Source organism: Rhinoderma darwinii, chromosome 5 (assembly GCF_050947455.1).
Source record: "Rhinoderma darwinii isolate aRhiDar2 chromosome 5, aRhiDar2.hap1, whole genome shotgun sequence".
Classification (NCBI taxonomy): domain Eukaryota; kingdom Metazoa; phylum Chordata; class Amphibia; order Anura; family Rhinodermatidae; genus Rhinoderma; species Rhinoderma darwinii.
In genome coordinates, this window is record NC_134691.1 from 336,021,313 (window position 1) to 336,037,415 (window position 16,103).

General features: G+C 41.1%; 1 protein-coding gene across 1 annotated transcript in view; it reads right to left on the reverse strand.

Annotated features, from left to right (window-relative positions):
• The window catches only part of DGKB (diacylglycerol kinase beta), a 396,795-nt gene that overhangs the window by 101,056 nt on the left and 279,636 nt on the right, over positions 1 to 16,103 (reverse strand). Inside the window, exon 23 of the mRNA XM_075827771.1 lies at positions 1,644 to 1,734. Coding sequence (XP_075683886.1) covers positions 1,644 to 1,734 — 91 coding nt within the window. The remainder of the gene's footprint in view (positions 1 to 1,643; positions 1,735 to 16,103) is intronic.

Consider the following 16,103-nt stretch of genomic DNA (forward strand, 5'->3'; position numbering starts at 1 on the left):
GATTTAAAAAGGTGGAGACGCTTAGGACAAGCGCTGAGAAGGTATCGACTGCTATTTTCACTTAATATTGAGCGCAGCAGGACGTGCAATATGGCAATTATTCAGCTTGGCGTCAGAACCCCATTGTGACTAGTTAGACTAGCTAGTCTTCACAATTAGCGAGAGGACCTCTAATTAACACCACGTACATAGAGATTAGTTTGCACTTTTGCAGTTGGTAGCGGGGTTGTACGGTGACAGAAGTGGAAATGTGGTGTTGATAGGGTGATAGTACAATATGGAATATTCCAGACCGAGTGGCGGGCATCTCGTAGTTAGAGTGGGTTGGGATACCGTCGATGGTATCTGCCTGTGATGTCCAGGTATAGCTCCAAATTCAGAACTCTGTTACTAGAAATGGTTATGTTTGGACAAGTTGCGCAAAGTAGAACCCTCTTACTGTAAATGAAGTCGTTTTATTAATTGATTTTAAAAATTTTAGATTTTTAAATTGCATTTTGTACTGTAAAATTTTGTCAAATTTTATTTCTCTCCAATGATTGATAGTCATTAAAAATTGTAAATTTTTTATTAAAAGGGTCTCCCTACAATAAGCACAGGGACCATCTGGGAGAAACAGAAGCAAGTGTTCAATTCCCCTGCAGCACCACCACAGGAGAAATGAAGCATTACATCGTGCCCATCAAACATAAATATGGACTTTTTGTGTAATGTAAGGACGTGGCGATTCCCCAGAGCCAGAGATTCTCTTTGTAGTCACTCTTAACTCTGGACCTGGAAAACATCACAACACTCTGGTGACTTGTTTTGACGAATGTATTATAGTTGGGAGACAGTGAACTGAGATGGAAATCTCCAAACGGGAGGACACTCAGTAATCAAACACAGCCCTTTAATTTTTGTGATCAGTGGAAGTACCAGCTCACGGACTTGAACAGATCAATGACGAGTCAGAATATAATAATAAGTCAATAATTTGTCTGCGATAAGGTTACCCATCCACGCTCAAGCACTGTCTCTTCTCCTTCCCAGGACTGCCTGCAGGGCAGGTGGGAATGGTGGGGTGGTCCATACGCAGATAAGAGCGAATAATCATCCAGCCAATCAAAATAAGGGATGGACTATTTAAATCAGCACTTCTCTGGCCTCAGTGACCTGTTTAGTGCTTTGCTATCTAGTATTCAGAGCTTACACCTGACCGCTTGTTACCCGTCTTCCCTGATTACTCTCTGGATTCTCCACTGTACCGCATACCCAGTTCTGCCCGACCTCCATTATCAGCTACTGGCCTGTTGACCACTATCCCGTTTCCCTGGCTCATCGTTGTACCACAACTGGTACGTTTCCAATATTGACTTTCCCATAGCATCCGTATCCACAAACCATTTCCATGTCTGGTTTTACTTCCACTAGACATTATCCAAGGAACCAACTTAGGACAGCTAAGTGCTGGGGCCAGCCGAATATTACAACCCTAACCAAAATTGTGGGAAAGAAGGGTCCTGTAGGAGAATTGTGCCATCCGGTTGATTCTTTCCCTGGGTATCACAGACTTTTACACTTGCCCTATAAATCCCTTGAAAATTGACTTTTTCCTGGTTTGTTACTTGTTTTAATAAGATATATACAACATTTCTACTTACTTCTATTTCAATTGCTTCGTGTAGTTTTTTGCAAGTTGCCGAGAAGGTCTCAGATGTGCCGAATTCAAAATACCAAAATTTATTCTTCATTCTGAAAAATAAAGAAAAAAGTTGTGTGGGTTATTTTTCACACATATAGTATAGTCATTATAATCTTAGTGTAAAATAATTGTTTTCCATCTATGACTTTTGAATATCACTGTGTATGGACACATCATCAGGATTTGGAGACGAGGTGAATACAACAAATTTTATCAGATGTTCTGTGCTACTTTTCTGCATCTAATGTCTTGTTCTTCCTCTAGAAATTTGTCACTCTCATAAACATCAGGAGAAGGGCAGTGATAATTGTGCTTGGCTTTCCCTACATCCTCCTGACATTGGTGCATCAAATAGGATTGACTTAAAACTTAGTTGAAAGTTTTATTAAAGGGGCCTTCCTGTGTAACATTAATTACTTCTCCATAGGATAGATTATAGATCCTAGATCGGTGGGAGGCCAAGTGTTTTGGACCCTAAAAAATCACAAGAAGTGGAACTTGTGTTATTCCTTCTTAATAATCAGACCAGGACAAAAAGAGGAGATCAACGGAGTGGACGTCACACATGCACACAGATCGCTCCATACAGGTCAATATACAGGGATATATAGAAACAGCTAGGTCTATCTAGTATCTGGCATGGACTATGATGGAGCGTGCCTCGCATATATGTGCCCTATGTTCCAGTGTGCCCTCTAAGGCTATGTTTACATCTACGTCGTTACTTCCGTTTTTACATTCCATCATAGGAACAAAAAAACTAGATTAATTGAAGGGCCGGATTTGTCTCATGACGGACACCAATGGCGCCCAGTGAAACCCATTAACTTTAGTGCGTTCTGTTGGGTTTCCATCACGTTTTCCGTCAATCTACCAGAGAAAATAACGCTGCATGCCCTATTTTGTCTGGGATTTTTGACAGAATCTGCAACGGAGGCTCCTAAACTACAAGCCCCCAAAAAAGTTAAACGGTTATTCCCATCTTTTATGCCTGCCCCTTTGATCAGTGGGTGTCTGAGCCGTGAAGGGAACTGCAGCCAGACCCTTTTACCTGAATGGGGGGCCGTGTCGTAGTTCCCTGCACAGCACTGTGGCCCCTTTATTCTCAGGAACGGTGGGGGTTCCTGAGGTCAGACTCCCACAGATCATAAAGTGAAGGCATTGCCTTAGCGATATGTCATACCTTATAAGATAGGAATAGGAAAATATAATTGTTAATGGCCACGCATTTCTGCAGCTAAAACTGTGGCTATTTGGGTACCATACCCACCGCATTTAGAAGTGGTTTTGGCCACCGCACCCGCAGGAACTTAAACTTAAAATAATAAGAATAATAGCTGTACCTGTGTTCAAGGAGTGCAATTTTTAACTCTCTCATTTCCAAAGCAAACAGTTAAGAGGGAACAGTGCTCTGCTCCATCTATCTCGTCCCAGCCTGATTATAGAGATGGGGGACCTGAACCAGGGACCCCCTCTATGACCTTCATATGTCCTAGTAGGGCACATCCTGTATACATGTCCAGCAACAACAAACATCACATTATTTGATTATTATTTTTTCTTTACTTTCTTGGGTTTCCTTTTAATACATAAAAACGCAAGTTACCTCAAGTTAACGATACCATTACCATAAAATATAACCCCACATATTAATCACAATCCTTGGATACACGTCTACTATGAAGTGAGCCATGAGCTGCGCTTTAATGCTCAGGGACAGTTTGGAAACTACTTATGCATAAAAAGCGCCAGTGTGTTTTTAGAAAATTGGACACAGTTCATCGACGAGCATGAATGGGCCTCTTTATTAGCTTTTGCTTACTACTAAATTTACTACAGCGTGAAAAAAGTAAATACAGCTAAGGTTCACTGAGAGAGTGAGGGTTTAGAGAGAGAGAGAACACTCCGGGGCCTTCTGGGCTCTAGCAGGATATATGTCTTGGGACAGTTTATTGTGAACCACAGTAAATAATGAGAGTATTAGGCATTGTGTTCAAGAAGTTTTACTTGCTTTAATATTATATTTCAATTTATTTGTTTTTTCTCTTTTATTTATTTTATATATTTTTGTTATTTTATTGATGCTACAATATAATATATATTTTTTTCTTTTACTTTATAACTTTTACTTAATAACTAGCGGAGGACTACTAGCAAATTAGAAATGTGAACATTGTCAAAGTGTAACCATTTAGATCTAGTCCAGACAAATTCGGATCATTAGACCGCCGGTCGGGCTGGGACTTGTGGCCATCTAAATGAGGTCTAAAAGGGTTTTGCAGAGATAGAAAAAAATTCAATATACTTCTCAATATACTTACCTACAATTCTACACCCACCCTGCTGCTCCACTTTACACTCTTGCATGCTGATGTGAATAGACCAGCCAATCACAGCCCACTGCAGTGACCTGTTGACAATAGTGATGTCACTACTGCGAGTGATGTCAGTGATTGGCTGGCCTGCACATTGGATGTTTTGTCTCTATGAATGACACTTCATCGCGCAAAAAGTATAAACAGAGATGTGGTGGGGGGGGACCCAAATAGCTGCAGCGAGGGAACAGCGAAAAATTATAGAGATGTGAATTCTAAAGAATATTACGGGTACATTTTTATACATTTTTCCTTGAAAAAATATGAGACCAGGATTACTCAATTACAAACAAACTTGTCTTTACAAAAATGTAACAAATTTAGAATTCCAACGTATAGAATGTTTTTAAAATAAAAAAAAGTGTATTTGTAAAGAGTAACTAAACTTTGAAAAAATGTTTGATATGCCATAGTGACATGTCAGAAGTTTTGATCTATGGGGGTCTGAGGACTAAGTCCCCCACCGATTGCTAAAATGAAGCGGCAGAAATGTTCCAGTGAGCATTGTGCTTCTTTGGTCTCAATATAAAAAAGTCTATAGGTCTGTACACCCGAGCGCTTCTGCTTTTTCGTTTTAGCGATCGGTGGGGGTCTCCGTATTCGGACCCCCACCGATCAAAACGTCTAACAGAGCAAGAGTTTGTTTTTTTGAGTTTAGTTACCCTTTAAAGCTGGCATATATGTTTATTTATGCATTTATTTAATTATTTTATTTACTTTTAATTTGATAATTTTCTGAGAATGTAGTTATGAACCTGAACTAGCCATAAAATAAGATATACTCATTTCTGGGGAAGTAGCTATAAGGGTAAGGAGGTGACAGTGGGCCTGAGTTGGGTGCAAATGCTCCTCTGCCACATAAGAAAACACTTAATCTACCGGCAGATAATAATATAATAATATTAATAATAACATAATATTTCTTATTTTTATAGCAGTTTCTAAAGACTGATTTGAATATGATGACCATGATGATTACAGACCAGGGGTAGGCAACCGTTTTTGTATGGCGTGACGATAAAAAAAAAAAAATCAAAGATGAAGTACTCAGTGTGCCATGCAACATGAAAGTTGTATAACACAAACTGTTATCACGTATGTGACATAAACCAATTAATCAGTTAATTCAACTTACATTTCATTGTGACCATTATCCCTGAATTTTTTTGGAGAGATCATCCATCTGTGGTGCATACGAGGGGACTGAACACCAGCTGGGGGGGGTGCTCAAAGGAGAGAGTGCGAACAATGGACACCAGCAGGGGGGAATTTCACACAGGAGAGACCGTGGCTTCTGAACACCAGCTTGAGGTGGGTGCACATAGGAGAGACAGCTACTACAAAACACCAGATTTGGGCGTGTACAAAAGGGAGAATGCGGCTACTGAAAAGCAGTTGGGGGGGGGGGGTGCACATAACTGAGACCATGTCTAATGACCACCAGCAAGGGGAAATTGCACACAGGAGAAACCGTGGCTTATGAATACCAGCTTGAGGTGCGTGCACATAGGAGTGACAGCAGCTACTGAACGCCAGATTTAGAGGGTGCACAAAGGAGAGACCATGGCTACTGAACACCAGCTTAGGGGGATATTCATAGGAAAGAGAGCAGCCAACTTTTGCTTACTTTTCTTTTACAGAGCGGTTACTCAACTTTAGGAAAGAGACCGATGCTGCATTTTGTGCTTGCCAAGTGTCCAGCAGCGAAAAACACAATGAAGCAATGCCCTCTCTCATGATCAGCGCCGCCAAGTGCATAATGACGCGCCGCTCTCACTGCCTGTGTTCAGCGCCAGCAAACACAGAACGGCGCTGGATACCAGGAGAGAGAAGTGTGCCAGCAAACCATGCCCCGTGTGCCGGCTGTGGCACCAGTGCCGCAGGTTGCTGACCCCTGTTATAGACAGTAATTTAGTATCTGAGTGAAGACGGTCAACTTGAGTACAGCTTTTTATTTGTAACATTGAGTTCAACTGGAAAGGCGAAAATAGAACCACAAATCTGAACATTTCTATGCATTATTTTTGCTAACCCAGGAAAATGTCCCCGTTAAATAAATGATTCCCGCAAATAGCACGCTATTATAACACGTAACTACTCATTGTGACCTTCTATTTATAGGCAAATGACTGCCTATTTTAAGACTGATGGACAAATCTATTCCTGAAACTGGACTCTGCAATGGTTCTTTAAAGGTAATTATTGTATTATAGGAAAATAACATTTTATGTGGACATTGAGTTTAATATATCACATGTTGTAGCACTCATAGAATCAATGATGTATCTACCTATAGAAGCAGCCGCTGTAGTTGCTATGGGGTTTGTGGAGGTACTTTCGTATTATCAAATAAGGGATGTAAAGTTTCGGTCCAGTCTGCTCTCCTACAAAAATTGGGTAGCAGGTGAAATGAGTTTAGGGCTAGCAGAGAGCTGGACCTACTCTACGGAGGAAATGGTGGAGTGACGCAGATCCGTAGTAAGGACCTCAAAATGCATATCAATGTGACGGAGATATGCGTGACTTACTTTAAAATTTTTCAAAACCTGTCTGATCAGTAAACCTGGTTCCTTAATCTTAGAAAGGCAAAATAAACCAAAGCTTGGACAAACGGCCCAATGTAAAAAAGAAAATTAACCATCTGTGCTAAATTTGATTAATATTATATGATTTAGTAAGGGACTGCTGGACACATATTATAACAGTGATCAGTGTCCATATAACACTACACTCAAAAAAATAATTATATACATATATATATAAATAAAAAGAATAAGGGGAAAAAAAAAGTTTTCCACAGAGTCCGGTGAAGGACGTGGGAATATTACTTAAAAATACTGCTATAGACTGGAGAAACAAAAACATGATCAGTTTGCAACACGTCAGCAAAAAGTCGATTTTTCATGTACTAGTAGTTGAGCAATGGAAATGCTCAAATTTGGGCCATATTAGAATGTTTGGAGGATCTCAACCTATGAAGGTTTCATTTTAAAGGGACACTCTGTGCAAAATGATACACTGTGTTATGGCTAATGCAGGCCCTGAGGGGGCGGAGCATGACACAGGTTTATAAAACACTGACAAGAGAAGTCATGCCCCGCCCCTCAGGCTATGCACTAGGCATAACACAGTTTTGTCTGCAGTGCTCCTCTAATTTTTATTACTGCTAAACAATTCAGAAAATACAGACTTGATGCTCGGTAATGGACATATAAATTAAAAAAACAAGTAAAATCTGTGCATTTACACCTTAACTAATAGAAACTTATAAACTGGGCCCACATGGGTTTTAGAGTAACCTCAGACCTGTAATGAATTTAATATGGAAAGTTGCATGATTTTTATTACCCTGAATACAGAGACGAGCATGTTCCATTCAGCCGTCTACACTCCATGTATCTCACGTGGCTGATCTATGGAGATATCTCGGAACAGTTGATGCTGATGAACTAATTCTACTTTTAAATTGGTCTTGTGGCTTTTGGCAAGCATCTGTTTTGATAATTGAAGAGTCCAGCTTAAGCGCCAGTGGAAAACTGTTCCTAACAAGCTCTCCGTGGTTACTAACTGCGTTCTAATTGAAGTGCTCGAACAAAATGTTACAAACCTGATTTGTACTTTACTCCACGGTAAGATGCTATATGAGCTGAATAAACAGGTGAATACTAAATATTATTTTAATGCAGCCACGAAGCCCAAGACATTGTTGTCAAAAGAGGCTGGGGAGCAAGAATACCAGAAAGGTAACGAGCAAAATACTCAACTTTATGTTTAGGGAGAATCTGAATCAATGACACTCTTAATGTAGAGCATAACGTTCCCTGACTCAGAGCACCTGATCTTGCCATAGGTCTCGAAAATTCAGACCTTGGCAAGACCAGTCAAGCAAATAACCAACATTGTTTTAGTCAATTGTTGGTCATATCTGGCTTCTATTCCTATATGGACGACTAAATAATTCTAACCAGTCTCATTTTGCAACAAAAACTGTAAGAAAGATATAAAGAATTCTATATGTGTCCCAGAAGATCAGCCTTTCACCCTCTCTCCTTCTTACAATCCTTAGATCAGACCTCACTCTGACTGTAAGGCAACTGGCTTCAGCAGGAGCTCTCCCCCACTGCTCTGCTGGCAAAACAAGAGCAGGAACGCTAAGCTTCACAGCTAAGTAAAGTTTTGTCCCACCTCAGTAATCCTCCATCTGAAAATAGAAGGTATCAGGAGGAAACTAAAGGGGTTGGCCCATCAGATTAATAACCATTATGTAACACATGGATGGCTCGAGTAGGCTAGAGTTGGAGCTTCTGCTTGCTGAGCAGGTGATCCCCTCTATGACAACCATATTAGGGCATATGGACGTCATAGAGGGGAGTCCCCACCTGATCTGGCAGGCTTGAGCCTTCAATGTATTACATCCTGGCCGAGACGAGGGGTAGGCATAGAAGGGGCCACAATTTGTTGATCAGTTCCTTTGTACACCCAGTTGGACACTATGACTAAGCTGCTGATAATCTGTTGGGTTATGGATCCTTAGTTTGCTTGGGGCAATTTAATGAATGACTTTTGCCAGGGGTCTCGGCAGCCGGACCCATGGCCATCCGCTTTTCTCCCCTGTGGCTCTCCAATTAAAAGGGTTATCTGTGATGAGATAGCCCCTTTAAGTGCCTGCAGCTATCAAGGCATGCTGGAAATTGTAGTTGGTGAGCCACAGGTTGGAGACTAGTGCTCTTAACAAAGCAGTAAGTTCATTTATGGTTCACTATAAAAATATTTGTAAAAAAATGATCTCTCATTTTGTCAATTCTGGTATAAAAATAAACATTGCCTCTGCTTTTTCTCCTCCATTAATGCCTAAATGTCCTAGAAAAGGTAATCAATAGACATGCTCAGTCTCTGGGCTATTATTTAGCCATTGCATATGGATTTTCTTAGGCTTGTCGCACTCCTTGGGGCTTACCTATAATCTCAAAGAACAAATGATAAATTTGTTATCTGGTCCAGTTCTTCTCTGAAAGTTTAAATGGACCATATCCATCAGGTGCCCTTGTTAAATGTAAAGCACCTTGATGTTGTGTTCTTTCTCTGGAGTAGTATTGGCTCTTCAGCCCTATTTATTATGGGGTATATTGTCTGTGTGTATTAAAGGGCAAGAACGCTGCCAAAAGACATTACAGCATGTGTGAATTTTTGAGCGAACTGTTACACATTAAATATAAATATGACGCTGAGTGAATTTGCACTTATTTAGCTTTACGTTTCTTGTACTGGTATTAATAATTGTATATATACACAGTATGTAATCTGCACATAACGTTGAGTCACTTTGTAAATACATTACTTTACTTATCCTTAACTGATCCTGAGTTACAGCCTGTATAATACTCCAGAGCTGCACTCACTATTCTGCTGGTGGAGTCACTGTGTACATACATTAGATTACATTACTTATCCTGCACTAATCCTGAGTTACAGCCTGTATTATACTCCAGAGCTGCACTCACTATTCTGCTGGTGGAGTCAGTGTACATACATGACATTACTTATCCTGTACTGATCCTGAGTTACATCCGGTATTATACTCCAGAGCTGCCCTCACTATTCTGCTGGTGGAGTCACTGTGTACATACATTAATTTACTTATCCTTAACTGAACCTGAGTTTCAGCCTGTATTATACTCCAGAACTGCACTCACTATTCTGCTGGTGGAGTCACTGTGTACATACATTACTTTACTTATCCTTAACTGAACCTGAGTTCCAGCCTGTATTATACTCCAGAACTGCACTCACTATTCTGCTGGTGGAGTCACTGTGTACATACATTACATTACTTATCCTGTACTGATCCTGAGTTATATCCTGTATTATACTCCAGAGCTGCACTCACTATTCTGCTGGTGGAGTCACTGTGTACATACATTACATTACTTATCCTGTACTGATCCTGAGTTACATCCTGTATTATACTCCAGACCTGCACTCACTATTCTGCTGGTGGAGTCACTGTGTATATACATAATATTACTTATTCCGTACTGATCCTGAGTTACATCCTATATTATACCCCAGAGCTGCACTCACTATTCTGCTGGTGTAGTCATTGTGTACATACATTACATTACTTTTCTTGTACTGATCCTGAGTTACATCCTGTATTATACTCCAGAGCTGCACTCACTATTCTGCTGGTGTAATCATTGTGTACATACATTACATTACTTTTCTTGTACTGATACTGAGTTACAGGCGGTACTATACTCCAGAGCTGAAGTTACAATTCTTTTGGTTGCTATTGGAAACAGATGACAAGCTTGTTGTCAGACACACACACCCCTAACAGCTTTACTGAGTTCCTATTAAGGAAGGAATTTGTTAGTTTTCCTTACAGCAGATTACTGTGCAGTTCCTTGTTGTAAAAAAGAAGAAAACTCTGTAAAGACACTCAACAAGCACGGAATGCTGTAAGATTACAGCTCTGAAGCTTGTATAATAGTGAGTGCAGCTGTGGAAGAGAATACAGGCTGTAACTCCTGATCAGTATGAGATGAGTAATGTAATGTATGTACACAGTGACTTCAACAGCAGCATAGTGAGTGCAGCTCTGGAGTAAAATAGAGGCTGTAAAATAGAGGCTTTAACTGTAAATAGAGGCTGTAAAATAGAGGCTGTAAGTCCTGATCAGTAGAAGATGAGTAATGTCATGTATTTACAAAGTTACTCAACTTTCTAAAATATAATAATTTGATACTGTATGTTAACTATAGATGGACATACACTTTAAGTTTTATTGTGCCTTATACATTTAGTAACACTTAAGCCGACACTTAGAATGTAGCTGTTTTCTGTTGAATCGGTGCCTAAGGCATGCCTTGTTGTAGTGCACTATGGGGGATGTGGAATTGACATTAGGCAAGACTGGGTGGGGGTTGGCTCTGTATTTAATGCAGATCAGCATAACCATAACTTTATAAACACATATTCTGGTTGTAAAAACATAGACCATGGACTATTTTTACAGGTTTTTATTTTATTTTTTTACCATCATGCTTTACTTTAAAGTGGTTGTACATAATTATAAAAACATGGCTTCTTTTTTCCTAAACTCCGCCACACCTGTCCATGGATTGTGTGTGGTATTGCAGAACAGTGCCATTCACTTCAATGAAGCTTAGCGGCAATACTAGACACAGAATTAATGCACATGTTTGGCGCTACCATGTTTCTAGGATTATGTACATATGGATCTCATATTGAGTTCTTAAGTCCTCATCAGAGTAGGAACCAAATTAATCAGGATCAGAGAGCGGATTCGCTCAATCTTCTAGCCTATAGTATACAATAGTTGAATCAATTGGCTTATTGCTTTTTTTAGTTCATCGAAAAAGAACCTCGACTTAGTAAATTGATCTGAATAATGTACCTTAAAGTGTTTGTCCAGGCACGGACAACTGATGACCTATCCACAGGATAAATCATCAGTATATGATTGGTGGGGGTCCGTCACGCAGACCCCGCACCGATCAGCTGCTCCGGCTGCCTCCAGGCACCGGATGTCCAAGCCAGGAGCAGATGGCTCCAGTCACGGACTGGCGGCCCAGCTGCAGTGCTGCAGCTCTGCTCCTATTCAAGTGAATAGGAGCAGAGTTGTTGTTCTGCAGCACGGATGCAAGGCAGTGGTCAGAGACATCTGCTTTTTGCTCAGAATACTGAATAATATCCAGCGCCCGGAGGCAGTCGGAGAAGCTGATTGGTGCTGGGTCCGGGTGGCGGACCCCCACCGATCATATACTGATGACCTATCCTGTGAATAGGTCATCAGTTGTCCGTGCCTGACAACCCTTTTAATGGTGGATGTCAAACCAATAATGTAGAGGCAATTCCTAGATACTCAACTCCAATTCCTTGCCTTGATTGGTCTCACCCTTGTGGCTCCTGTATCATCCTGGACCTCGCAGTACCTCCTGCCAGACTATTGAGCTTTCTGCTTGTGGTCTAGTTTCCTCTCTGCCTCACATTACTGCCAGTTGCTGTTTATCTGTGAATCACTTATCATGACCACATTTCTGCCTCACGTAATTACCTATTGCAACGTCCACAGTGACGGACCGTCATTCTTACCTGCCCCCCCAATGGCTGTGGCCATGGACGAGTGAGTGCTGGGCGGCATCTCCCTCCTGAGAGACTCCGGCACTCACTTCCGCATCGCTGCACTGGTTCCCGTAGCGTGCGTGCGCTCACGTCCGGCCTTATAGGGCCAGTGCACATACATGAGTAAGATCTGGAATTAGCCTATGATCCCCCTGAACTATAAAAAGGGCTCTTCCCTTTCACTCATTGCCTGAGCGTTGTTGTGTTTACCCATGTTAGTCTTAGCAAATGGTCCCTTAGTGTTATCATGTTCCCATTGTTCCTGTGCCCTACTACCTGTATCCTGTATCCCATGCTATATTTGTTTCTGTGCCTTAACCTGTAGGAGTCCTGTTGTGCCACCGGTCACGCCTGCTGATATACACCACGTCTGGTGTCTACAAGTTCATCTATGCCGAGCCTCTATTACTGTCTGGACTATTAAAGGTACTCTTGTACTAGGACTGTTGTTTGGCCAGCTGCTACTCCACTACGGCAGTGAGGCCTAGTGGGTCCACATACTCACTGATCATGACACCTATTGCTGTTTATCTGTATATAAAACTTGGACTTTTTCCTTACCACAGCCTTGTCTCACGTAACTACCTATTGCTGTTTATCGAAGTACCGAACCTGGAATGTTTCCTGACCACGTCTCTGCCTCATGAAATTACCTATTGCCGTTTCTCTATGAACTGAACTTGGACTGTTTCCTGACCACATTTCTGCCTAACATAACTACCTATTGCTATTTATCTATGTACCAAACCTGGACTGTTACTTGATCACTCTTAGTGTTTGAACCCTCCTGCCTAACCAATTCAACCACTGGACTACGCTTCTGCTAAAGTCCTGGACAGTCACATTAGATTATTGACTGGTCCCGCTGAAATTGGCAGGGTAACATTAATCTAACCTGATCTAATATGTGTGGCCAACAAAAAAAGCATTAGGACAGGCTTCGTAATGGAACATCACAGAGCAGCGAAGATGCTTTGGACAAGCAGAAGCCAAAATCAAAGCCAGATGCCCCAGAAGTCCAGGACCACGGAAGTCAGATGTAGCTCCAAATCAGGTATCATGTCGCCAAACTGCTGGTGGGACAAAGCATCAGGCAGGAGTTTCCCGAAAAAGTAGGATTTAAGGAACCCATCTGCTGGTGATATCAACAGGTGGCACTACTGCAGGCACAATTGAGCAAGACTGTTCATGAAGTGAAGGCAGTTGAGTAATACATCTATAAACTGTTTTATTCTCTCTCGTTGTAGTTAACTTAGTCCAATCAATTGGTCAAACAGGGAAAGAAAATCTTTACGAGGCAAGGATTGTAAAGTACAGTATATATCATGCAAACTTCTCAAATCAGCTTGAATTATGACCCAAGAATCTCCGCTCTGAATAAAGATTTCACTGAGCAGCTGGCATCACGTTCACTGCTAAAATGTTGGCAACATTTCCCACCAGACAACCTTGAATTAAGAATCAAAAGCAAATTGTGGTGTAAAGAGGCTTGGAGAAAATCTATAATCACTGCTAAGTGAGTTCATCAGTTATTTACCAGCCAAAGAAGTTCATTCTGTTTATAGAAAGCAGAACTGGTGACAAGAGGCATTGACTTTCGACCTTTGGTGTCACTGGAGCAGAAGAAGGGTTTGGCCAGAAATACGTATAAATCTCATAGAAAGTAATACAATGATATTGATTGTCCTGTGTTTGTTCAAGGTCATGAAACATCTCATAGAAGATGTTGTAGGAAACGGGCGTGAACATGGAAAACGTTCCTATAGAAATAGGTTAAAGGGGACATCCATTAGACGGGACTGCCGATGGGTATGGGTTCATGCTACTGAGACCCGTTTACATCGGCTAATATTGCCGGAGACTCACTCAATGCGTAGTAACACTAACTGGCCATATGGAAATACGTTTTATTGAATACTGATTCCAAATAATCAATACTTGACGAAAATTATAGAAATCGATGGCCACAAATAAAACAAAGTCCTCCTATGAATCTCTTTTTAGTTATTTCTTCGTTTTAGCTGTCTCTTGGATAGCCAGTTGACAATGTATATGAAATCCAGTAATGGACTGGGCCAACAGAGTAGCAGGGGATCCTCCAGTGGCCCAGGCTCTAATGCAATAATGGTCTCCAAATGTCCAGCAGAAGACAACCCCATTTGGAGAAGTCTTTGGAGCCAATCACTTGCCACTAGGGTATATTTCTTATGGGTTGATTCAAAAATACCCTATTAGACCTCATTGATGGCAGCCCGTTCCAGCACTGATCACTAGACATATAATTGTCACCACATAAAACCTCGAAAACTTTGAGTCTAGCCAATTTGTAAAACACACAACTCTTAGTCCACTTTGTCCTCCATATACATCTGAAGTTCATGTATTCATAAGTCCCATCAGGGAGGGATGAGGAAAAGTAAAAAGGTTCTTATGGATGGAACAAGACATTTCAGAACAATTCATCTGGAGGATTCTATAGAAGAATATGTCTAGCCATGTGTTCAAAATGTTCTAAACCAAGTCTTAGTCTTGTAGCAATAAAATCCAAGGGATGTAGTATTTAGGAGTGTTGTTTAGTGAATTGAGGTCTTATGGGCGCAGAGCAAATTTGCTAAACATAATATGAGTTATTTTGAGAAGTTAGGGCCTGTTCACATCAGCGTTCACTACGCTATTGTTTCCGTGAAAAAAAAACGTAAACCTAGCGTAACGGTGGCAAACTGAAACAAAAAACATTGAAATCAATGGCATTGCAAACAGAAACAATACTTTCCATTTGTCTTTCCGTTCATCTATTTCTCTGATGGAACAGATGAACGGAATGCCCAAACGGAAAGTGAACGCTGATGTGAACTGTCCCTTATTGTTTAATGTCACCATGACAGCTTTTCAGAACAAGGCAGCACCACATTCAAACCCTGATGTCCTCTGTTGCCACTAAAATACAGTAGGCCTAGGATTGGTGACATCACTCTGCAGGTGCAGTGACATCACTTAAAGTGAGATAGTCAACTGATCTCTTAACTGACTGCAAAAATCTGTCAAAGGAGAATTGTGAACCCTCTCAGCTAAGGTAGGCTTTGATGCTGCCCCTGCAAGCTGACAACAGCTGGGGCATAACTCTAGGGGGTGCAAAAGGCCCCTCTGCCCCATATGAAGAGGGCAGTACCATAAGTGATATGTGATAGTTAGAGGACCTTGTTACAGATTTTGCATTGGTGCCCAGGAGTTTCAAGTTGCGTCTCAGGACATCAGTTCCAGATTCAGAAGCCGAAGCTTCCAAGTACTAGGAAGACAGTATTCCCATGCAGCAAAATCTTCTTGCCATGAAGACTCAAGGCTCATGAACACTATCAAATTACGGAGCCTCACAGTCTCTGAACTGTACCGAGGCATAATAAGGCAGCTATAGGTGAGGCTCCATATGGAGGCACAAAGCGTGCAAGGACTCCACAATACTGAGCTGCAGGGACTCCGTGGACCTCCGTAATAGCGCCATATACATGGCTCTGCCTTACTGTATCACCTCTCATGTACTCTATAGTCTACTGATAAAATAAGACATTATAACCTGGTATCTTTATCCAGCAACCTCTTCAAATGACAAGATATTTCAAGTACAGTACATAGTAAAATTAGAAGCACATTTTATTTTTTGTTCTTCAGTTGTAAAGGTAAGTTGTCAAGCACACTTAGAACACAAGGCCTGTTGCTTGGGAATCAGGATCCCTCTCTTGTGCACAAGCATTTACTGGCTAATTAGTTCTCATCATCAGCCCCATGCTGACTGAAGAGATGAGCTCAACTGCATCTGAAAAGAGTATTTATATTACTTGTGCTGTTTTCAGTGGTTTCAAATGTCATCTAGATAGAAAAAAAGATAGATATGAGATTTA